Here is a 23,329-nt window from a genome sequence, read left to right as displayed (position 1 = left end):
CACTGCCTGTTTCAGTCTGGGCACTGCCTGAATTCATGGCTCTCCCTCAGGGATGCCAGATCAGCATCCTGGGGTCTCCATATCCCTGCAGGAGGAGTCCCCAGCACGGGGTGTGGTGCTCAGGTCTGAGCTGCTGCCCTGGTGCTGCAGGTAGGTTTCTGTGATGCCTCACGCTGCGCCTCAGACACCCACCTGCTGTTTGCAGCAAACACTCAGAACTGGCTCCCACCCAGCCTGAAAGGCTTGGGACAGATTCAGTGGCAGGTTTGTGTGTGTCTAATTAGTTTGCTTACAGTTCCTCACATCTGTTCAGTTCCTTAAACTTCACAGAAGGGACAGAGCTGTAATGCTTCCCTTCAGCAGCACTTGTTCTATATTCAGTGCGGGAAATAACTTGTTCCCAACTTGGGCTTGGGCCAGAATTGTTCCCCTGAGGCAGAGATGTATACAACAACTCCTGGAGTATCTTACACCTACCATGGGAAAGAAGGTTCAAAGGCACACAGTTGTGATAAAACCAGTATTTAAATTCTGCCCACTTCATTTACTTATTTATTAACTCCAGGAGTCTTGCTGAGAGACTGACATGTCATCACTCTCACTGGATGGTGAAACTAGAATGGCTGCTGTCTGGCTCAGGGACTGGAGGAAGCAGTTCCTAAATCCAAGGGCTTGCTCCTGCACAGTCAGTTCCTTTTCCCTGTGCTGGGAGGAGAGGAGGAAATGTTTCAGAAACATGAAAAATCTGCAGATCCCTGCCCGTGCTTGTTCCTGTCTCCTGCAGCCACAGTGTTGCTGCCAGTGCTCAGCTGTTAGTCTGGACAGCAGCAGGTTTTTGTTGTCTACAACAGTAATAAATCAATATTTTTCTTTTTCTTTTTCCCAAATTATTTATTTCTGAGTATGTAATGAAACCCTTAAGTGGGAATGTGCCATCAGTGAGTTGTTTGTGTGTGTGGAGGGTGTATCTTAGCTCTGCTTTTCATTCACAGAAAAGTCTTTCTGAAATGCCTGTTCCTTGTTTAGAAAGCTCTCCAGGTTCCTGTTTGAAAATCCAGACGAGAGGAACATTCCAGCTGTGTAGGGCAGGACTGTGCTTTTGCTGGAGTGTAACAACACTGAACATAAGTTTGTTTCAGACAGCAAAATGCTCTGTGTGTCCATCTGAATGAACGTGCCTGCTCTGAGCTGCCTTGGCAGCCACCATGGGCTGGAGGGCTGCAGCCTGGCACTGCTAGTCCTGATCCTGAAAGAAAAGTATTTAAGGAACACTTGATTACAGTGCAGGGTGCTGTGCTGCTAAAAATGCCCATGGGGTTAATGTAAGGGAGAAGATGGATGGGAGAGCCCTGCCTGTGCAGGGACCAGGCTGGGCCTCTCTGGGGGACACAGGGCTGGACTCTGCAAACCCGAGCTGTGGAGGGCATTTGGAGATGGTGCAGTCACAGCCCTGGGTTTGGGGGTTTGCTTGGGCTCTTGGGGAGTTCTCTGTTGTTGTTCCAAGAGCAGAGGGTGTGGATTGGGATTGTCACTGACCTTGTGGAAGGCCCAGAGCTGAGCCCTTTGTGTTTGGCCAGCGTCCCTCCCTCCCACACCATTGAGGGGTGGCTGTGCAGCGCCCAGGGCTTGCTCAGCAGCAGCAGCAGGATGGTGCCTGTGCTCCCTGGGAGGGCTGCAGTCCCTCCCAGGGAGCAAGGAGCTGGACAATGTGCCTTGGAATGGCCATCACCTTCCTGCAGGCTTGTGCAGCACAGCTGTGAATGTTGTGTCTCTCCAGGTGAAGGAATCGGATGGTGTGGTGAACGATGAGCTGCCGAACTGCTGGGAGTGTCCAAAGTGCAACCACGCAGGGAAAACTGGAAAAGTGAGTTTAATGGGAATAAGTGGTGCTGGAATGAGATACAAAATCTTAAGCATTCCCTCTGGCTGATATATAGACTTTAGCCCAATACCAGCTTTTGATTTTGTGCTTAATTCAGGTTTTGTTCTTAATGAATAAGGTGATCTTTAGGGTCCCTACCAACCCAAACCATTCCAGGGTTACGTGGTTCATTCCATGACGATTCTGTGAGTTGAAGGAGACAAGCTCACAGCTTTCTGTTCTTCAGTAATTTCTGTATACTTGTACCAACACTTCACCCAGCACCTGGGCAATATTTAGGTTAGTTCTGTGCACTGCTACATGTTAATTTTGACAGTGAAAATTCCTGAAATTAAAAATTCACAAGCAATTATGCAAAACCTGGAGTGTCTGTTGGAATTAGTGAAGCACTTTTCTTTGCAGACCAAGACAGACACTTGCAAGTGCGTAGTTAGAAAAATAACCTCAGGAAAATTAAAACTTTTAACTCCTTACTAAAAATTTTGAGTTAAAAAGTGGCCAGCCTGGCAGTGTTGGAGTGCTGGCAGTGTGATGAGCTGGGAGATGTATAAGGTATAAAGTTGGGTTTGTGTTTTGTCTCTCTGGCGTACAAGCAAAAGCGCGGACCAGGATTTAAATACGCGTCAAATCTCCCGGGCTCGCTGCTGAAGGAGCAGAAAATTAACAGAGACAACAAGGAAGTGCCAGATGCTGCCAAACGGAAAGGGGACTGTGAGGAGACCCCCAGGAGGAAATCAGAGGAACATTCCAAGAAGGCTCCAGTTGACTCCATCCTGAGGAGAAAGTCTGACGAGGTGCATCTGTGGAGGAAACGGAAATTCGAGAAGTCCCAGGAACCCACGATGAGAAAGCGGGTAAGGGACAGCCCCTGCTGAGAGCTCTGCACAGGCCCTGGCCTGGCTGGGGCTGCTGCTCTGCTCTCCTGGCTTAGAGCTCATCCCCAGATCCCAGGCTGTTCCCACAGGAACTGGGAGTTTTTACTGTTCTGGTAAAAGCTGCTGGTCTGACAGGACAGTGCCTTGAACGGGGACACTTGGCTTGATGTTCAGAGGCCGAAACCACTGGGCTATGGCTGTTGTTTTATTCAAGGTACTGGAAAACCCACTTCAACTGAAAAGTCTTTACAAGGTGCTCGGAGTAGGAACAAGGTGAAAATGAATTTTTCATGGAAGCCTTTTCAGGTCTCTCCACGTGGTGGCGCCTGGCAGCTGTTTTGGGGCTGGTTTGGGGCTGTGCCACCCTGGGAAGCCTCTGGAAAGGACACCTTGGGGTGCCTGCAGAGAGCAGGAGCTGCTCCCAGCAGTTGTGGAGACAACTTGGCCCTGAACATGACAGTCAGGACTCTCAGGCCAGGCAGGGACACTGAAATTTCATGTAGATTCCAAAATGTGGTACTTGGGATCTGCAGAAGTGCTGGTTTGCAGAGGCAGAAATGAGGGCTCCAGTTTAGTGTCTCATTACTAAAGTGGCTGATGGCTGTAAAATCACAATCAGTGGCTGGACTGGTGTTGCCTGTGAAGCTCCCAGGGGTGGGAGTCAGTCAGTCCTGCAAGGCTGGACAGTGGGGATGCTGCAGGATGCCAAATGTAGGGATTTGGGCTGCTTTGGTGGAGAGAGAGCAAAATTTACAGTAGCAGGGATTCACAGGGGTGCAAAATTCACAGGGGTGCTGGGAGCTGCACTGGCCTGGTGCAGTAATGTTTTATTCTAACCTGTCATTAACTTACTGGGACTTCTGCCTTTATAATATGTTAATTTAAAGGCACGGTGATCAGCTTTCTCCACCATGCACCATGACCTGAAACTTGGGAACACAGCCACTGCCTTGATCCAATTTGTTTATTGGGAAAGTGAAAGCAGGAGCCCTCTGACACAGCCAGTGTGCTCACAACAGTTCCCTCTCCTTGCCAGTCCAGATCTCCTTATTAGAGCTGTTTCATTTTAACAGCTGCTGACTTCTTTCTTGCTTGTGGCGATCAGAGTAGGCTTGAAGCCTTCCTGGGCCTCAGTTTGTGTCTCTCACACAGCCTGGTGAATCAGAGGGGCTGGATGAGGGGGGACGAGCACAGAGCAGTTTGCTGGGAGCAGGAACTGGGGCAGGAGGAAGGTGCTGTCACATTCCCTGTTCTGCAGGGATTGGAGGGGATGGCCAGTGTTTGGTTGGGTGTAAAGGAGAATCTGAAGTCTCTAAAGGAGGCAGCTGGGATGCCAGCTGTGACCCCAGAGGTTTTTGGAATGGCCCTTCTGACCATGGCCTGAGGGCACTTGGGCAGTGTTTGATGTGGGTGCCCAGTGGATGTGGCCCAAGCCTGGGTTCTTGTGGCCTGCTGGGGACAAAGCTGTCCATGGTGTGCTGCTGATCTTCTGTGTGTAAATGATCCCCTTGGAGATGGGCAAGGCCCTGGAGTGAGCAGGGATCTGCACAGTGAATCAGGGCATTTGTCACTGCTGGAGTCCAGGGAGCCAATAGCTGAGCTCTCATCCCTGCTGCCTCTTGAACCCGATACCTTTGGCCCGTGCTGGGATGGGGCTGGGCTGGGTGGGGCTCAGCGCTGGCAGGGGCCCGGCCCCGGGCAGGGCTCCTGTGTGGAGCATCCACATGGAAGCGCTGCTGGAAGCTCTGTGGAGCTCCCACAGTCAGCCCCGGTCTCTCCTTCCAGCGGCGATCGTGGAAGGCCCCGGATGAGCGAACGGCCATGATCAAACCCCTGCGGCGCCTCAAGCAGGAGCCCGAGGATGAGCTGCCAGAGGCACCCCCCAGGTCCAAGGACAGCGACCAGTCCCGCTCCAGCTCGCCCACAGCAGGGCCCAGCACGGAGGGCGCCGAGCCCAGGGACAAGAAGAAGTTCAAGATGAGGAGGAAAAGGCGGCTTCCCAATAAGGAACTGAGCAAGGAGCTCAGCAAAGAGCTTAACCAGGAGATCCAAAAAACCGAGAACAGCCTTGCCAATGAGAACCACCAACCCATCAAATCTGAGCCGGAGAGCGAGAACGAGGAACCCAAGCGTGCGTTGAACAACAGCGAGAGACTCCATAGGTTCAGCAAAGGGTTGAACGGGACTCCCCGGGAGCTGAGGCACCACCAGCTCATGCCCAGCCTGCGCAGCACCCCCCGGGGCATCGCCCGGCCCCCGCCCTCGCTGTCGCCCCCCAAGTGCATCCAGATGGAGCGGCACGTCATCCGGCCTCCTCCCATCAGCCCCCCTCCGGACTCGCTGCCCCTGGATGACGGGGCAGCCCACGTGATGCAGAGGGAAGTCTGGATGGCTGTCTTTAGCTACCTCAGTCATAGAGACTTGTGCATCTGTATGAGAGTTTGCAAGACCTGGAACAGATGGTAAGGAGGGCGGGACACGAGGGGTGGCGGGATGGGCACGGAAGGACAGCGGGTGATGGAGGCACTGGTGCCTCCTGGGGAGGGCTGTGGGCTGTCCCTGGAGCTCTGGGGAGCCCAGGCAGAAGGGGTGGCCAGCAGAAGTGGCAGTGGTCTCGTGTTGCTTTCTCAGAAACAGCAGTTCCCAGCATTTCTGGTGGGGCTGTGTGTGTCAGACTCGGCGTCAGCTGCCAGGCTCCAGAGCAGCCTGTGCTGGAGTCAGACACTGCAGCGTTCCTGCTGCTGGAACAGCCAGCCTGGCTCAGTCTTGGTGTCATTCTGCCCCAGGACTTCCTGACTGCCAGCATTTATGCAGTTCAGTTATTAAATCCCCACTGAGATAGTGAGGATCCCTCACAAGGGCTGTGCTGATTGTCTCCCTGGGGAGGGTACGTGGAGAGCCAGCCTGTTCCCTGCCCTGTCCCTGTGCCAGCAGAGCACGTTCTGCAGGAATCCTTTGTTGGTGCTGTTTGCTCACAGCGTGTCCCTTGTGCTCGGGCACCGTGTGGCCCTGACACGGCTGAGGCTGCACAGCAGCAGCTTTAGTGCAGATTTACAGGTTTCAGTGACCCCTCAGAGAAGCCTTGTGGCTCCGGTGACTCCTGTCCCACCTTCCTGCTGTGCATAAGGACAGACAGACTGGAGCAGGCTCCTTTCCAGCACAGCCTGTGCTGGAACACACAAAGTAGAGAGGCTGATAATTCAGTGTGAGGTGATGTGTGTGGAGTCTTCTCCGTGGGCTGCTTGGTGTCACTGAAACCTGCCAAATGTATTTTCTACTTAAATACAGTGTTTGCTAATAAAAAAAATTAAGAAAATGCTGACTCCTGCACACCCATCAGGACTTGGTGTTGTTGCCCTCAGAAACCCATAAAGAGCAAAAAGATACATAATGCACATGGATAGGGAAAACACAGGCACACAACAGGAGAGGGAGGATCTGTTTTCCCAAATCTACTCATTTTAAGTAAGGAAATCACAGAGGAAATGGGGATATTATTTAAATCAGACTTCATAGTCAAAACATAAGGAAAAAGCGGTGACTTGTCTTCAGGCTATGAAACGGATTTTAGTAAGTGCTGGGATGACTTAAAATGGGATCCAGAGTTGTTGACACTTGTAATTCTGTGGAAATAATTCCATGCTTTATTGCAGGATATATTTGATGGAGAAACTTGAAACTTATGTAACATTGCATGGGGTTGTGAATACTTGGCCTTATTTTTGCAATTTTCAGTTAAATGCTGTAGTTTTTCCTACTGTTTAATGACACCTCTTAAAGCCTTACCAAAATCCAAACAAGTGCCAAATTAAGTGCTGTTGGCTTTTTTTCTTTTTGGGTAGGTGCTGTGACAAAAGATTATGGACCAAAATAGATTTAAACCATTGTAAATCCATCACTCCACTTATGCTTAGTGGCATTATTAGGAGACAGCCTGTAACCCTTGATCTTAGCTGGACAAATATATCTAAAAAGCAGCTGAGTTGGCTTATCAACAGACTGCCAGGTAAGTTATGTGTTTGCATCACCAAATCACAAACCAGTTTGTCTAACAAACCAGTCTGTATCTAAACTGCAACCTCTGGGGAAAGTCTCCAGGGACTGGGGACTAGAAGAGGAGTAGACTCTACTAGAAGGGCTGGAGATGTGTAAAAATGAAGCATCAGTGGGTTAAAATGAGCCAAAAATATTTTTTTCTGACTACTTGACATGGTCAGTTAAAATAATTTGAGGCAGGTCCTGCCCAGCAGGTAATGAATGCTGCTGTGGAAAGGGCTGAGGGGGCTGGGGGAAGGAGTGGAGTTCCAGGTGGTGGGACAGATGGAGAGCTGGGCAGGAGGAGGGGACTGGGGGGTGCCAGTGGATGTCACTGGGATGTGCCTGGGAAGGTCCCAGTGCTCCAACCTGTTCTGTGTCTGCAGGTCTGCGGGACCTGCTGTTATCAGGGTGCTCATGGATTGCAGTGTCGGCACTTTGTAGCTCCAGTTGTCCCTTGCTGCGAACCCTGGACGTGCAGTGGGCAGAAGGACTGAAAGACGCACAAATGAGAGACCTCCTGTCCCCGCCCACGGACAACCGGCCAGGTAAGGGCGGGAGGAGCCCGCGAGCCCCGTCCCAGCCCCGGGGCCTCTTCTGTGCTTAGTCCCCCTTGGAGCAGACGGGCAGGAGCCCCCAGAGCCGAGCCCGGCGGGGCTGGGGCCGTGCTGCCCCTGGGCAGTCCGAGGCAGTGACTGGCAACGCTCCTGGCTGGAGCCCCGGGGTGCCAGGGATGCTCTGTGGCTGCTGAACCATCTGGGCCACTGTGCTGGTTTTCTGTCTGACTTTCTTCTCTTCAGGCTGCAACGGGTGTACTTTAGAGAGTATGGAAACACTTTCTTCCAGTTCAGGGAAGGAGCAGTTCTGTGGGTCATGCCACATTCGCCCGGATTTCAGCTCAGGTGAAATTTTGAGCAAATCAGATCTGCTTTCTGGCATGCACTGCACAGCCTACTGCTTATTCCCGACTTGTAATTCCGCTGGGCCCCTGCAGTTACTTTCATCCCTTTTGTTTTGAAATCAGGAGGTGGCTTTGCCCACATGCCCGTTCCAAAAATAGACAAGTGGTCCTGCTGATGTTCCCTCCAAAGCTCCAGACAGGCAAAAGCGTCTGAAGTTGACCCAGGGCAGCAGCGTTGTGTGTCATGGTGCATTTCATAGAGGCTGCAGGTGTTGGCAGCAGGGGTGGGGCTCGTGGCGTGACGGCTGCCTCTGCCCCGCAGGTCAGATCGACAACCGGAGCAAGCTACGGAACATCGTGGAGCTGCGCCTGGCCGGGCTGGACATCACGGACGCTTCGCTGCGGCTGATCATCAGGCACATGCCCCTGCTCTCCAAACTCAATCTCAGTTACTGTAACCACGTGACAGATCAGTCTATTAACCTGCTGACCGCCGTCGGAACCACCACGCGGGACTCGCTAACAGAAATTAATTTATCAGGTAAGGGATGTGGGGGAGGAACTGCCAGGGCCCGGAGCTGGGAGGGGGGTGTGACCCAGCCCTGCCCCGCTCCTGCTGTGACTCCTGGCAGCAGCTGCTGCCACCATGTGCTGCTGCTGGCAATGGCCCCGCAGCTGCCAGGAGGATTTTCTGCACATCTGGGCTGCCGGGCTTGATCCCATGGGTTACACAACAGCTGGGGGATGGGGATGGAGCTGGTGGGGATTCCTCGTGCTGCAGGAAAAAGTCAGTGCTGAATTGCTGCCCTCTGCTCTCCCCAGACTGCAATAAGGTCACTGACCAGTGCCTGTCTTACTTCAAACGTTGTGGGAACATCTGCCAGATTGACCTGAGGTACTGCAAGCAGGTGACGAAGGAGGGCTGTGAGCAGTTCATAGCAGAGATGTCCGTGAGCGTCCAGTTCGGGCAGGTGGAAGAAAAACTTCTGCAAAAACTGAGTTAGTTAAAGGACTCGTGTAAATACTGGGGCGAGGGGGGGAAGGGACTAAGAACACGTAGGGATTTTATTTTCAATTGGGAACTTGGAATATCAGAAAATGCCGCGATTGGATTTTACAACTCTTGTTGAGGAGAGAACAACGTGAAACTACCCATGTTAAGAATTTCAACTTGTGCCACTAATTCAGTCCACCTGGGATGACCTGCACTGGCTCTTATGCAAATTCATAAGGCGACTGTTACCGATGATAGTTGTTCACACCTGGAAGAAGACTGAGCTCCAAGAAATACTGTTATTTAAAGTACCACAGCATGTGCTTGGTAGTGTAAATTTGATTTCTGCTTTTCATTTCTTAAAACAAGAAAAAAAAAAAGTTGGTGTCATTTAAGTGGACCACGCACTGCATTTCTGCCTTCTTAACACGTTTTGTTTTGTTACATCTTACATTATGCAGAACTATTTTTGTACAAAAATTGTTTAAAAATTATTTATGCAATGTTTGAATGCATTACCAGTGTTTCGGTTTTGATTGCCAATTTTTATCTTTACTTATGGTAGGCGAGAACTTAACCTATACTTCGTAGGCAGTATCTATCTACAAACGTGCCCAGGTCAGGAAAAGTAGGTTCATACTTTCAACTTAAAGCATGTTTTAATGGAAGTTTATATCCTGCTTTGTATACTTCAGAAGTGACATAAGCATGTTGTGGAAATAAGGTGTAAATTATAGTTGAAGTAAAACACTTTTATCTGTATAGAAATCACCTTTTTCTCAAAATTTTAAAAAAATTCCAATTTCAGCTTTTGCACATAGGAGGGTTTCACTCTGTAGCATGAGCTCTTGTACTCAATATAAAATTAATTTATACAGTGAGTCCAGCAGTAGAATAAATGGTCAAACGTAGTCTCTCTTTCTTTGAAGTGTGAGTTGAGTTCTCATTTAAGGTTTATAACATGGTTATTTCCTGATTGTAAAATTCTGCATTCATAAGTGCCATTGTTGTACGGTGTTGTTTTCGTAGACCTTCCTGATGCAGTTTTACCTTTGTTGAATTTGTATAAACAATTGTACAAAAACAGGCGCTGGCTCTGCGCGTTTCTCTCGGGGCTGGGGGGGCTGCAGGGAGCTCTGGCCCAGGGCTCCGAGCGTTTTCCAGGGCATTGTTACAGCCAGGGATCTGCCCAGATCAGGCTCCAGGAGCACTGACAGCTTGAGGACATTAACACTGGAGCTGAGTAACCATCAGCACTGCCAGGGCTGGGCAAGAAAAGAGACAGAGGCTGAGAGAGCCCATCACCCATCTTTATTGAGTTCGAGTGGCTAATGAGCAGCACGGAAATAACACCGAGGGCATGTCTGTCTTCATTAGCCTCCCCTCTGGACAGACTCCAGGAATTAAGTACCTTTAAAAAGTTACTTCTAAAAAATAAAGCCATTGAGAGGTTTGCTCCCTTCTGAAAAATACCCAGTAGAGCTTGGAGCTGTGTTTTGTGTGAAGAGGAGCTGCTTTCTCTCTTCAAGCCAGCTTAAGGATTCACAAAAATAAGAGCAGGTGCCAGTGTAGCACAGGTCCAGTTCTCGGGTCCTGCACCCTCAGCCAGCACAGCCTTGGCTCTGGAACTTTGCTGCCACATGGGAAGTCAAAGGAGAAACTGTACATTTCTTAACCAACTCTGCTTAAAGGACAACTGGACACACATGGTCCTTCCTCACCTCTTTTTTACGGTGAGCTCCACAATCCCAGTCGTGGCCATGTTTGGTCAGAGGGATCCTGTTCTCACCTCCAGCACAAGCTCCTCTTCCTGCTCCCTTCCCCAGGTCACTGCTCACAGATATTCTACAGGAACCCTTACAATTCCTGCTCCAGGAGGACCTGGACCCCAGCTCATGGCACAAAGCTCAGCCTGACCCTGGGCCAAGGGCTGGCAGCAATACTGGGAAGCTGGTTTGGGTGACTTGGCTTTGGGTGAAAGGCCATGACCAGGAGATTTGAAACCAAACTGTCCCTGCTCCTGCCTCCCCTCCCCAGTTAAGGTCAGTAACGCTGTACATTCCACGTTAGCAGCAAGGAGCTGGTGCCCCTGGGCAGGATTCACAGTAACATCAGGCTGTCGGCACATGGAGTACAATCAGCACAGGTTAATAGTTACAACAGGCATGAGCGGATTAAGGACCACGCCAACGTGGTTTACTAGAGTACCCCTTCTTAAAAAAATAGTTTATTCCTAAACTAAAAACCACTCAGTAACTGGTTTTTGGAGCCCACCAGGCAGAGCCCAGCGCGGCCCCTGAGCCCTGCAGAGTGATGGAGTGTTTTGTACACTGACAGAGAACAGCCAAGACAGCACACGTGTCATGACAGACATTCAGAGGGAGCAATCAGCATCAAGCAAGATTGCTTAAGGGCTTCAGTGCGGGAACAGTTCATGGCAGTGCTTCCTAAGCTGTGTCCGAGCCCGGCGGACAGCCAGGCTGTCAGAACAGATACATTCTATCATTAGGGAAAAGCTGAATAATCAACTGATATATTCATTGCTTCTAATGCACTAGACAACACCACAGGCTAACAGGCTCAAGCAGAGGTGTTTGCTGACCACTTGCCAAGTGCTGAATGCGTAAGGACAGGTGAGATTCTTCAGAAGAGAGCAAGAACTGCTGTAAACAGTTTGACTCCAACAATCTGTGGGGCTGTAAGGTCAGTGGGGCAGCACCTGGGCCTGCCCAGCCCTGCGCTGCAGGAGCTGCTTGAAAAACCTTTCACCAACTTCTACATCTGGATGTTGAAAAGGCTGAGTTTAACCAAAACGACAAAGCTGCCGCGTGCCCAGGGCGCAGCACTCCTGCCCACAGGAGCCCTGCCCACAGGAGCCCTGCCCACAGGAGCCCTGCCCTGCCCACAGGAGCCCTGCCCACAGGAGCCCTGCCCACAGGAGCCCTGCCCACAGGAGCCCTGCCCGGGGCACTGGGGGCAGGGCTGGGTTAGGATTTGAAGACGTGCACGGCCCGCACGACGTACTGCCGGCAGATGGGGCACTCGCTCATCCTCTTGCCGCACTTGGTGCAGGTGACCATGTGGCCGCACTCCAGCAGCACGCAGTCGATCACGGCGTCCATGCAGATCCGGCACAGGCTGTCGTCGTCCTCGTTCAGCTGCATCCTCTCCCCCTCTGCAAACCAACAGAGAGGGAGGTCACGGCTCTGGGCCCTGCACAGCCAGGGCAGGTCCAGCCCAGCCGTGCTCTGTCCCCTCCCGTGAACTTTTTTAACCCCCAGTATGAATTAATCTATTTTCCTCCACAAAGAAGCAAAGAAATAAGAACTAGAAAGCCCCTCAAGTGAACATCCAATATTTGGCTTCGTTCTTTAAACTCAAGAAACTGTTCTCAATTCAGAATGTAATGACTGCAAAATAACGTGCTGGATTAAAATTCAGAGCATGTTGGTTTTCCGTGTCAGAGCTCACTGCCTGGCAGAACACTTTCCTCAGAAGATTAAACACAATAATAATAAAGCACACTAAGAAGAAGAAGCCTTAAGTAGGCCATAAAGGTGGCAGAAGTGAATAAAACCTGTCAAGTTTCATTGCATATAGTCACCATCCCCATCAATAACTGAACATTCCAACAGATCATGGCAAAAAAAGTAAACCTTAAGTTTACAGTTTTTTTCCCAAGTTGTGTAAGCAAAAACTGGTCTGAGGACAAATTACACAAGTGAAAGACTCCAAGTGTTGCGTGGAGCAGAGGGCAGAACAGCAGCCACAGAACCACCTTATGAAAATCTGGACTGAGAGCAAAGGACTTGGACTTTTGTCACTGTAGATTTTAATTCTGCAGTAACAGACCTGAGTGCCCTGATCTGCACAGCTACAGAGCAGCTCTGGCTGATGCCCTGTGAAACCCAGCAAAGCACAGGGAGCTGCCAAGTTCCAGTTCTCTGAGGAACAAGTTCTCAGTTGTGCAATTTTACCTTTACTGTGAAAGCTGAGCTCTCCAAGCTTTGGAAGAAAGTCTGAAAAAACCAGCACAATCCTGGAAAGCTTTGTTTAATCACTACAGCCATGGTCAGCTACTCTCTAGGGGCACCCTGCATTGTTAAAACACATTTTCCAGGTGTTGCAGCAGAGCAGACAGAGGTCAGATACCAAGTTCTTCCACTGGCAGAACCAAACCAGAAACTGGAAACCAGAAACTCAGTGGTCCTAAGAAAGCAGAAATAAAGTATAAACCTACGTGTCTTGTGGTTCTCCTCACTCTCTCTGTACAGTCTGCTCACTTTTTCCACAAGTTCCCATTTTTCACAGCATCCTGAGTAGTTGACGAAGTTGCAGGCGAGGATTTCCTTCAGCTGCCGAACGCTCATCCCTTCGATGTCCTCCAGACTGGAGATGTCGGACAGGGAGGCCCTGGCTCTCTTCCTGCCCAGCCCCGGGGTCTGAAACACATCAGTTGTGTGGTTTTAGCTGCCCTGGCTACTTCAGAGCACCTGAAGCTGCAGCAGCTTGGCTAAAGTTGAATTCTTTCTGAAGCCAGTGTGTGCAGACATTCATTGCTAGACACAGCAAACTCTGGAAGAACCAGAGCAAGAGGCCAAATGTTGGCAGAGATATAAAACACTTTATGGTGTCACATGCCAAAAATCCATTCTTTGGATATCTCACCTGCTCTTCTGCACTTTCTTCTTCTTCATTATTTACAGATGTTTCAGTTTGTCCCTGTGTACAAAATGAAACTCATCAGGATAAAAACCCATGTTATTCCCTTATAAAACACTTTCCTTCCTTCCAAGGTGATCTCAAGTGACAATGAAATGACATTCTGAAGTTGCTGTTGCTACCAATCATTCCAGCTTTAAGTCACTTCTGACATGAACTAGGAACCTTTGCTAATCATCTCCAGCTTTCAGATGCAGGGTACAAAAGGCATTTTTCCTGTCCCTCCAAACTGTATCAATTGGTGTTTTATTTTAAATTGATACATAACTATTAAAGAAAACAGATCAAATAAAGCAATGCTATTGCATGAAACATGTTAAGCACTGTACCCGTGGAGGTGTTCCACTCCCTGTGCTCCCCCTTCTGCTGGCAGCTTCTCCTGGGCTGGACATGGACCCGGAGCTGGAGAAGGGATGGGTGAAGAAGGCCGAGCTCTGGGACCGGGACGAGCGCAGGCTGCCAGCGTCCATGTCCTGCTCTGTCCCCAGGCCGTGGTGGCACAGCACCAGCTCCACCAGGTCCTCCTTCTCCCTGCAGGTGTCCGTGGGGATGTTCCTGAGGATCAGGTACTGCCGCAGGTCCTTCACTTTCAGTCTCATGAGCTGGGGGCGCTGGAAGGCCGTTTCTTGCAGCAAGTGACAGGTGGAACATCTCCTGAGATTCTCTTGGAGGACTGAACAAACTGAGCAAAAATCCTTTTTGCAGTCACAACACACGTGCTGAGGGGAAAGGAGGGAACCATTCAGCTCTGGGTCACAGGAAACAAATCCAGGCCCTGCTCTCTGCTTCTCCAGGCTACAGAATTTCCTATGAGCTCTTCCACTGGCCGTTGTGACAGACAATTTTTAAGATTTAAATACAGACAACTGCCCTGTCAGTTTTGCAAGTGTTCCAAGGGAGTCCTCGCTCTTCTGGCACTATTGAAGCTGATTTGAGGTTTCAGTGAAGAAGATATGAATAAACTAATAAAGTACTCAAGTTGTAGTTTAGACAACAAACAAAACTAAAACCAATTTTATGGTCTGTTAAAATACTTCTGAATATACTGTCACTGCTCCTTTCATGTGTGTAAATCAACAGTAAAATCCCAAACTTTAGAGAACCTCCTGCTTCCTCAACTGACTGCAAGAAGTCAAAGTCGCTCAACATGTGATGAATCACATGGGAGGGAAATACTCCCAAAGCCCAGATGTCACTTCTGAAGAGAGCTTTGTTCAAAGGACTCACAATACACAAAAGCTGGAATAGACAAGGCTGTCAGCTTCCAGCTGCTGTGAACAAACCCAAACTCCTCAAGGTTTTCAGGATTATAAATTAATATTGGCTTCAGAAGCCTTGCCATGTGAACAGGACACATAAGGGGAAAACAACACACAAACTGAGGGAAGAGGCCTCATCTGAAAGAGCTGCAGAGGATTAGGTCACTGAGGAGGCAAAATAACGATCCTGGACAGTTGTGATACACAGAAATAATAAAATAATCTCAGTTTTATTTATCTGCATTAACCCACCAACCTGCATCCCAAAGAAGGAAGAGGCTGCTGGAGCACAAGAGCCTTGAGCAGAACTAAAGCTGGTCAGGAAACAACCAGAACTGCATGAGAACTTCCAGAAAAAAAAACTCTAATACTGTATTGTGAGTTTTTAACTTTTCCATCGCCCAGTTTGTTCACTCCAGTACTCAACCACAGTTTGGAGCCATCTTCAAAACCAGATTTGCTTTACTGTTCAGGCTTCTCAAGCTAACACATTTATCTTACAAATCAGAGCCCATCAATTTCCAGGCCAGCCCAGATCCAACGTGTTGCTGACTAATGAACATCAGACTTACTGACTCCTAATCCTGGTTGACAATAATTTCTTGTGACCTCAGAATAAGGCACTTCCTCCCTCCCTGAGGCCTGTATCTGCCTCAGGTTTCTGAGAAAAACACTCATCTCCCAGTATTTCCACAGAGGAGCTCAGAGGTGTAAAAATCCGGTGCAACAGGAAATATACTCACTTTTTTCCTGAAAACTGAGAAGGAAAGTCCACAGGCCTTGCAGACGATGTTGGTGCTGGCTGCAGCAGGAGCTGGGTAAGCTGAGAAGCCCGTGCTCGGTGTGAACCTGAAGGGACCAGCGCCTCCCCCAAAGCCAGCCTGCTGGCCACGCACTGCTCCCGTGCCCATGACTTCATTCAGCAAGCCGCAGCAGGAAGCCCACATGGACGTAGCTCCCGCCTGAAAACATCACAGAGCAGACGCACAAGATCAGGATCTGGAAGCCCCCATCAGATGGGAGCTGCTGTGAGGAGCTGCTTCCCTCCATCTGCCACCATCCCAGAGCACGGGCTGCCAATCCCAGAGCCAGGGATCCCGGCACGCTCGGGCCGGGCCAGAGCAGCTCCAGACCAGCTGCAATCCAGAGTGGGAAAGGTTTGTCCTGGCAGGACAGGGAGCTCCCAGTGGGAAAGGTTTGTCCTGGCAGGACAGGGAGCTCCCAGTGGGAAAGGTCTGTCCTGGCAGGACAGGGAGCTCCCAGTGGGAAAGGTTTGTCCTGGCAGGACAGGGAGCTCCCAGTGGGAAAGGTTTGTCCTGGCAGGACAGGGAGCTCCCAGTCCCCACCCCTCTGCTGGAGAATCCCCACAGCCAGAGGCAGCAGTGATGCAAGAGCAGAGCAAGGAAGGAGAGGCTGACAGCCCAATGCAGGTGAGGGGCAAACCCCAAACAGGGACAGGCAGAAACAGCAGAAAACTTCTCATGATTAATGCACAACTGTCCCTGCAGGATCTGCTCCAGAGCTCACCAGCTCTGCATGACTCACAACAAAACTCTCTCTAAAATAACATTCCTGGCTCTCAAACTTGAAAACCAACCTTCAGCAGAAGATAATTACAGTCTGGTTTCACTGACAAGGAAACATTTTTCAAGATCTCCCTGAACCTCCCTGCTTTACTGCCTTACAAAATGTCAAACAAAAGTTAAAATAAATCTAAATAAACTTATTTTCTACTGATTGTATTTCAGTTTTGAGTCACATAATCTTAAAGCAGTGGAAATTCTGAACACATAAAAGTGCTGCTTTTTATCCCTGGAAGCCTTAGGCACTTGATTCCCTATGAAAAGCTCATATTCTACTAAAAGGTGGAATTTGGACTCCAAGTTGGGCAGGTCACAAGTTTAATCACTGTCAGGTGGCTCCCTGAGACCTGCTAGAAAAAACACAAGGGGCAAACAGAATCACATCAGCTTCTCCCTGAAAGGAAACTGAGGGGTACAACTTCCTTTACATACAATTATTTTTTCATAGTTTTTTCTTTAACAGTTGTTCTCTTTTTCAAATAATTGCTTTTGAGACTTTTAAATCTTGCTGTAAAACCCCAACCAACCAGAACACACACACTTCAGCTCTGTAACGTGGTGCTTTAATTCCTGGTGTAATTTCTAGATGATATTTCTAGATTCCTGCACTAATTTCTAGATGAAGCTGCACACTTGCCCTGAACTGAACACAGTCCTCTTACATTTGTGGGAACCTAATGCCAGAATAACGGGGATGGGCCAGAACGTCTCCTTTCAAACCACAGAGCACAAAAGGTAAGAACAGGAGCTTCAGTTACAACATCAAATATACATTCTAAATAAATGCTCTCATCTGCTAAATGCACTCATCATTATGGGTATTTCAAGAGCAGAACTCACCCTGGTGATGCAGGAGCCCTCGGTGCCCTGGGCACCCCAGGAGAGCTCCCTGAGCTCCCTGCAGCCCTTCCCTGAGCTCCAGGGAGCTCACACAGTCACCCCAGCCTGGAGCTCCCATTCCAGACTCAAACCAAAGCTTGTTTTGTACTTCTCCATTATAAGCACTGTGGAAATGCATTAATATTAATTTTCCCTGGACAAAACATAATTATCCTGGTTTATTAAGCAAGAGGAATTAACTTTCCAGAAATACTTCCTGAAAACCAATGACAGTCCAGCAGAGCTCTGAGTTTAAAACTTGGAACTTCTGAAAAATACCTCCTCTCATCTTAAGGGACAGCTGTAACACAACCATTCCTCTCATTCATCACCATTTCTTCAAAACTGAGGAGCTAATTATGTATCTAAAACATTTCAAAGCAACCACATATAAATAACAGAAAAATAAAATAACGAACCAAAAGCATCTGTCAAAATTCAACTTCCCTTTTTACACAGCTCAGGGGATCATAGCAGCAGCAGCAGACACACAATGACCAAAAGGACACGAGACATCTGATACCACAACCCTGGCCTGAGTTGAACACCTGCTTCTTGGATTTATTTTATTCCAGAGCCCGTAACAACTGTTCAGCCATCACTGTCAACATCAAACATGTATATATTTTTAGGAACTTTTTGTTACTCATTTTTGACACACTGAAGTTGTTGGTATCAAACAGAAAATCTCTTTATCTCGCTGCCAACCACCCAGTTAAGGTGAAAGGCAGGGCTACGTAGGCATTCATTTTCTCCTTAGCCCACGTCACCTGTGGATTCCTTCTGTGCCCTCAGGTCATTAACTGATAATTGAATTACGGTGTCTAGACTCTCCATATTGCTCTGTAGAAGAAATGGCACCGTGCTGAAAAGCACCAACACAACACACAAATTAAACACGCTAAAACAAAAAATCCCTCCCTTGAGAATTAATCAAAACATTCCCAATTTCTGCACCAAAACCTTCAGTCTCCACTTCCTTGGACAGGCTGCCATCGGTATCGTCCCTCTCCATACCTTATGTGCATCTCATAGGAGCAAAATCCTGCGTTCCAACTTCTCTGCTGTGTTTTCAGCTTTAAGGGTGTTTAGCTACCTGACAAGGATTTCACCTGCTGCTCCTAACACACCTGTGTAACCTGGGTGTGCTACCCAAGCCGCAGAACGACACGAGAGCGATGGGAGGGATTTATTTGTAATCATTTTAACTGAAACTTCCTCTTTACACCCACCTTTGGAACAAGCAAAGCTTTTCCGGGACGGCCCAACAGCCCCGGGCGCGACGCGGCGCCTCCGGGGAGGGACCGGGGCTCCGGGAGCCGCCGCTGTGCCCCTGACGGGCCCGGGCCCGGCCCTGCCCGGCCGCTGACTCAGCGCGGGCCCCTCGGCTCGGCCCCTCCCGCCCGGGCTCCCCTCAGAGCGGGCTGGGACGGCGGCCGCGGCCTGAGGCGAGCCGGGAGGGGCGGCCCGGCCCGGACATCCCGCCGGGCTCCCGGCCCCGTCACCCTCCCCTGCTTCGCCCCCTCCTCCTTCCTCCCCTGCTGGCAGACGCAGAGGCGCTGTCCCGGCGGGCCGCACCCCTCACCTTCACGGGCCCCCCCCCTCACCTTCATGGCCGCTCCCGCCGCTCCAGCGCCGCGCCGCCCCCGCCCCGCGCCGACCCCGCCGGGCCGCCGCTCGGAGGGCGGGCCCTGCCGCCGCGCCGCACGCCATTGGCTGCCGCGCCGCCGCGCCGAGCGCCTATTGGCTGCTGCGCCCCGACGGCGAGCGGGAGCGACCAATGGGAGCAGAGGACACGGCGGGGCCGAGGGGGCGCGGAAATGCCCCGAGTGGGGCCGGGACACGCGGGGGCACCGAGGGTGGCACTGGTGGGACACTGAGGGTGGCACCGAGGGTGGCACCGGTGCAGTCACTGATAGTGGCACCGATGGTGGCTCGGAGGTGCTGCTGCCCCTCCACTCTGCCCTGGCACACCTGGAGCGCTGTGTGCAGTTCTCAGGACAGGAGGGCTCCTGGACAGAGCCCGGTGGAAGGCACGGCCACAGTGAGGGCTCTGGAGCTTCTCTCCTGTGAGGAGAGGCTGTGGGAGCTGTGTGCAGCACAGGAGACTGAGGGGGGATCTCATCCATCCATGCCAACTCCTCCCAGGGGTGCCAGGAGGATGGTGCCAGGCTCTCTCTGGCGGTGCCCAGTGACAGGATGAAGAGGAATGGCCATAAATGAAAACACAAGAAGTTTCACCTCAGCACGAGGAAGAGCTGCTTTCCATGGAGGGTGGCAGAGCACTGGAGCTGCCCAGGGAGGCCCTGGATTGTCCCTCTGTGGAGCCCTCCAGTGCCACCCTGCCATGGCAGGGACACGTTCCCACTGTCCCAGGCTGTTCCAAGCCCTTCCTGCCCTTGGGCACTGCCAGGGATCCAGGGGCAGCCACAGCTTCGCTGGGGACCCTGTGCCACCTATGAGTAAAGAATTTCCCACTAACACCAAACCCAAATCCACCCTCTTTCAGTTTGATTCTACTAAACCCTTTGGTGAGAACCATTAAACTTGAGAAAATATTTATTATTTAAAAATCCACTTCTAGTGAGCTCCTAGATGCCATTATTATTTTCTCTAGGCTGTGAGTAGAATATATATATATATAAAATAATAATCCCAGATTGCAAGGACTGAAAGCTTTTCACATCAAAGAAAACCCAGCAGCCCAAACCTGACCAAGGTTTCAGGAGAGCTTTATGTAAGAGCACAAAGGGCCAAGAACCAGGCAGGGCTTTGCCAAAAAGAGGAACAGACAAAAGTGGCTGAAAATAAACACAGAGCACAAATCAAATTTTCCCCCTACAAAGGGTTGGATGCAATCTGCTAATTTCTGCAGGAAGGATCTATTTTTGGAGCAAATGAGATACAAGAAGTGGGTAAAAAATAACAAAAAATGGTCTGTAATTGCCATGTGAATGCAGTCCTGGCAGCTTCAGGAGTAAGAGCAGATAGTGCACACAGCCCAACTTCTGGATTTGCCCTGACACCATATTTTAATTCAAAATCAGGTCACCTTTTTTCAGAAATGCTTATGCTCCTTGACAAGCTTTAGATATGCTCTGAACTTGTACACATGACTTAATAAAAAATGTCATTTTCCCCCCAATTATAGCTTGCCATTTTAGTCAAAGTGACAGAAAAAATAGAAAAGCCTTGTGAATACAACATTGGAGCTTGCAATGGCACATTCCTCACATTTCTCATGCAAGGGACTGCTTTAAGACACCTTAAAAATATCAGTAAGCTTGGTTTTTAATACATTCTGTGTCATCTAAACTCTGTCAGCTCAGTGTCACCCTTGAAGTACCAAGTTATACACAGATTTTTGTTAATAATATCACATTAAAAGATGAGAACTCCCCATGCAGTCGCTGCAATGGGGTAAAAGCTGTCCCAAACCAAGCAAAACCCAACATTTTCCCCTTTTTCTCTGTTAAGGATTTGCTAACAAGAAATCCTCCCAAGCACAGATGTTTTAGGGAGTAACGTGGGCCTGACAGAGCTGAGATCTGGTGACAGTGCTGGCAGCTGCACTTGCCACTCCTGCCTTCATTTGGGCAGATCTGGATGAATCATGTCCTTAACATGTGACTGGAGATGACTTTTCCTGCAGCAGCGTGCCCAGACTGAAACCACGCTGAGGCTTTGGAAGGAGGCTCTGAACTGTGCCAGCTCCTCCGTGGGTGAAAAGGAGCATTTCAAGAGGTTCTATTAATAAAAGCCTTGCCCTCACTGAGCCTCCAGGACTGTGCCAAAGCAGCATTAAAAGATTTAAATCTATTACTGAGAGATGTCCCATTTCCTACTGCCACCAAATAACAAGTGACAACGAGCTCTGTAATCCCCCAAGGTTTTTACACAGCAGCAGAGCCAGAGGGAGGGAAGGGATTCTTCCCAGGAATATTCATTTGGTTTTAATTTAACAATCTGCAAAATTTAATTGTAAAGTTTAAAAAGGACAAATTTAATCGCTGGGCTTTATCTGGGGACTCCAGGTTGGATATTAATGGCTGTGGGAAGGATCAGGGAATGACAGAACTGGAATGGTTTGGGTTGGAAGGGACCTAAAGATCAGTTATTTCCAATCTCCTGCCATTGGCAGGGACACCTTCTCCTATCCCAGATTACTCCAAGCTCTGGCCTTGGACACTTCCAGGGGTCCAGGGGCAGCCACAGCTGCTCTGGGCACCCTGTGCCAGGGCCTCACCTCCCTCACAGGGGGGAATTTCTTCCCAAAATCCCATCCAACCCTGCCCTCTACCAGTGGGATCCATTCCTTGTGTCCTGTCACTCCAGGCCCTCGTGAACAGTCCCTCTCCATCTTTCTTGTTGGCCCCTTCAGGCACTGGAAGGCCACAGTGTGGTCACCCCAAAACTTCTCTTTTCCAGGCTGCACAACCCCATTTCTCTCAGCCTTTCCCCAGAGGATGCTCCATCCCTCAGATCATCCTGCTGCCCCCTCTGGCCTCGCTGCTGGGCACAGCCTATTTCAGGTGAGATAAAAGATGACTTTCTCAGCTGGGTTACCTAATCTTGGATTTAATACAATCAAAGTCAGCTCTCACTGCTGGGCTTCAGGCATGAGAGCTGATTTAAATATCCTTTAAAAGTGCATTCTAACAGTTCTCTCTGCACCGCACACTGAAGGATTGTCAGCAGAGCTCACACTCTGGCTCCAGAGCATTGCACAGAAACATCAGAACCAGATGTTTGTCATTTCCTCTTCCCTCCCAGCCCTTGCACAGCCCGGCCTTTATCTCATCCCCTCCCTCCCTGCCCTGCCACGCCACCAGCTCCGTGTTTCCGCCCAGGCCATGGGCTTTATTTTCAGGAAATGTCAGCAAATCGACCTTTAAAACATAATAGCTGCTGTCACTGCCTGGGATCTGTGCTCAGACACAGCTCAATGAGTTCATTGAGGGCGAGGAAACGATCATTAATTATGCCAGAAGCAGCAGCAAGCTACAATGTTAAGTTTCTTAAATGCAAATGTATCCTAGAAAATTACCCCCCGCTTGATTTGCCTCCTCCTACTCCTCTCACCACCCCCAGGCATGAATCAGGAGCAGCGCAATGGAAACCCCCAGGGACATGCAGATGTATAATAATATTGAGTTTTGTTTTGCTCTCACTTACAAAAATGAGAACTATTATAATAATTGGAGTATTTTCTTTGGGAATATGATGCCTTAATGAAGTACTTTAACAAGTTATTGAGAAAATAAAAACTTACATGTGGAAACATCTTTATGGCATCACAATTTACTTGCAGGAAATCCAGAGGGGAGTGAATTCATTCTGTGGTGTTCTCTGTAACATGGAAATGCTTGTGTCAGAGACAGAGAAAATGTATTGGGTAGGTGGGTTCATCTAAATTTTACTGTATAAAAGATGTAACTTTTTACCCCTTGGGCTGCTTGACTTGTGGAAACCTCCACCCTGCAGCCTGTGCAGAATAAACATCTCCTTTTAAAACCAGACTCTGTGTCTGTTTAGAGAGCACCCAAAATCGGTAATCCCACCAAACCACTGGCCGTGGTCACCTGTACCTCACCTGGTACAGCTCTATTAGTCACAGGATCATTAAAGTTAGAAAAGACTTCCAAGATCATCAAATCCAACCCGTGGCCAATCACCAAACCCCATTGCAAAGAGCCATGTCGGTTTGTTTTTCCACTTCCAGGCATGATGACTCCACCACTTCCCTGGTCAGCCCCTTCCAATGCTTCACCACTCTTTCAGTGATGAAATTTGTCCTGATGTCAGCTCTGCCCCTGCTCTGGCCCATCCTGGGGCCCTTCCCTCTCCTCCTGTCCCCGTTCCCTGGAGCAGAGCCCAATCCCAGGCTGTCCCCCTCCTGTCAGGAGTTGAGCAGAACCAAAGGCCCCCCTGAGCCTCCTTTTCTCCAGGCTGAGCCCCCTCACAGCTCCCTCAGCCTCTCCTGGTGCTCCAGCCCCTTCCCAGCTCCGTTCCCTGCCCTGGATCCGCTCCAGCCCCTCAGGGTCTCGCTCGGCGTGAGGGGCCCAGAACTGACCCCAGGGTTTGCGGTGCCTCAGCAGTGCCAGCACACAGAGAATGTCTGTTTCCTTATCTAGCAGATAACTCCTCAGAGCCGCAGCGGCCCAAGCGCAGCCCATCCCCTCGCTGTCCGCAGCCGCAG

The 23,329-nt window shown here is 49.9% G+C and overlaps 2 protein-coding genes across 8 annotated transcripts in view; one reads left to right on the top strand and one right to left on the bottom strand.

The window, feature by feature from the left end:
• The window catches only part of KDM2B (lysine demethylase 2B), a 104,056-nt gene extending 94,283 nt beyond the window's left edge, over nt 1-9,773 (top strand). For all 6 annotated transcript variants that reach the window (XM_036392987.1, XM_054516734.1, XM_054516737.1 and 3 more), the window contains 7 exons: nt 1,778-1,864; nt 2,476-2,736; nt 4,543-5,219; nt 6,600-6,763; nt 7,179-7,340; nt 8,016-8,234; nt 8,516-9,773. In XM_036392987.1, coding sequence (XP_036248880.1) covers nt 1,778-1,864; nt 2,476-2,736; nt 4,543-5,219; nt 6,600-6,763; nt 7,179-7,340; nt 8,016-8,234; nt 8,516-8,697 — 1,752 coding nt within the window. In that variant the 3' untranslated portion in view covers nt 8,698-9,773. The remainder of the gene's footprint in view (nt 1-1,777; nt 1,865-2,475; nt 2,737-4,542; nt 5,220-6,599; nt 6,764-7,178; nt 7,341-8,015; nt 8,235-8,515) is intronic.
• Nucleotides 9,774-9,976: 203 nt separating this feature from the next.
• On the bottom strand, nt 9,977-23,283 carry RNF34 (ring finger protein 34). Of its 2 annotated transcripts, XM_054516739.1 has the most exons (7): nt 23,204-23,283; nt 22,403-22,479; nt 15,412-15,630; nt 13,739-14,128; nt 13,356-13,409; nt 12,928-13,129; nt 9,977-11,862 (listed from the first exon to the last, which is right to left on the bottom strand). In XM_054516739.1, exons 2-7 carry the CDS (start codon nt 22,412-22,414, stop codon nt 11,675-11,677), a joined length of 1,065 nt encoding a protein of 354 aa, XP_054372714.1. In that variant the 5' UTR covers nt 22,415-22,479; nt 23,204-23,283; the 3' UTR covers nt 9,977-11,674. The 2 variants fall into 2 exon arrangements, with proteins under 2 accessions (XP_054372714.1, XP_036248887.1); XM_036392994.2 differs by lacking the exons at nt 22,403-22,479; nt 23,204-23,283 and adding an exon at nt 18,738-18,805.
• Between the last annotated feature and the right edge of the window lie 46 nt (nt 23,284-23,329).

Source organism: Molothrus ater, chromosome 18, assembly GCF_012460135.2.
Source record: "Molothrus ater isolate BHLD 08-10-18 breed brown headed cowbird chromosome 18, BPBGC_Mater_1.1, whole genome shotgun sequence".
In the NCBI taxonomy this organism is placed as follows: domain Eukaryota; kingdom Metazoa; phylum Chordata; class Aves; order Passeriformes; family Icteridae; genus Molothrus; species Molothrus ater.
Note: the sequence above shows the minus strand (reverse complement) of the source record. Positions and strands in the feature narration are given on the sequence as shown.

Excerpts from the sequence above, each read along its gene's own strand:
- RNF34 (XM_054516739.1), bottom strand. Across the intron at positions 14,129-15,411 it reads TCTCAGTTTTCAGGAAAAAA|CACGTGTGTTGTGACTGCAA; the intron begins GTGAGTATATTT and ends CTTTCCCCTCAG. Across the intron at positions 13,410-13,738 it reads GGAGTGGAACACCTCCACGG|GGACAAACTGAAACATCTGT; the intron begins GTACAGTGCTTA and ends TTTTGTACACAG.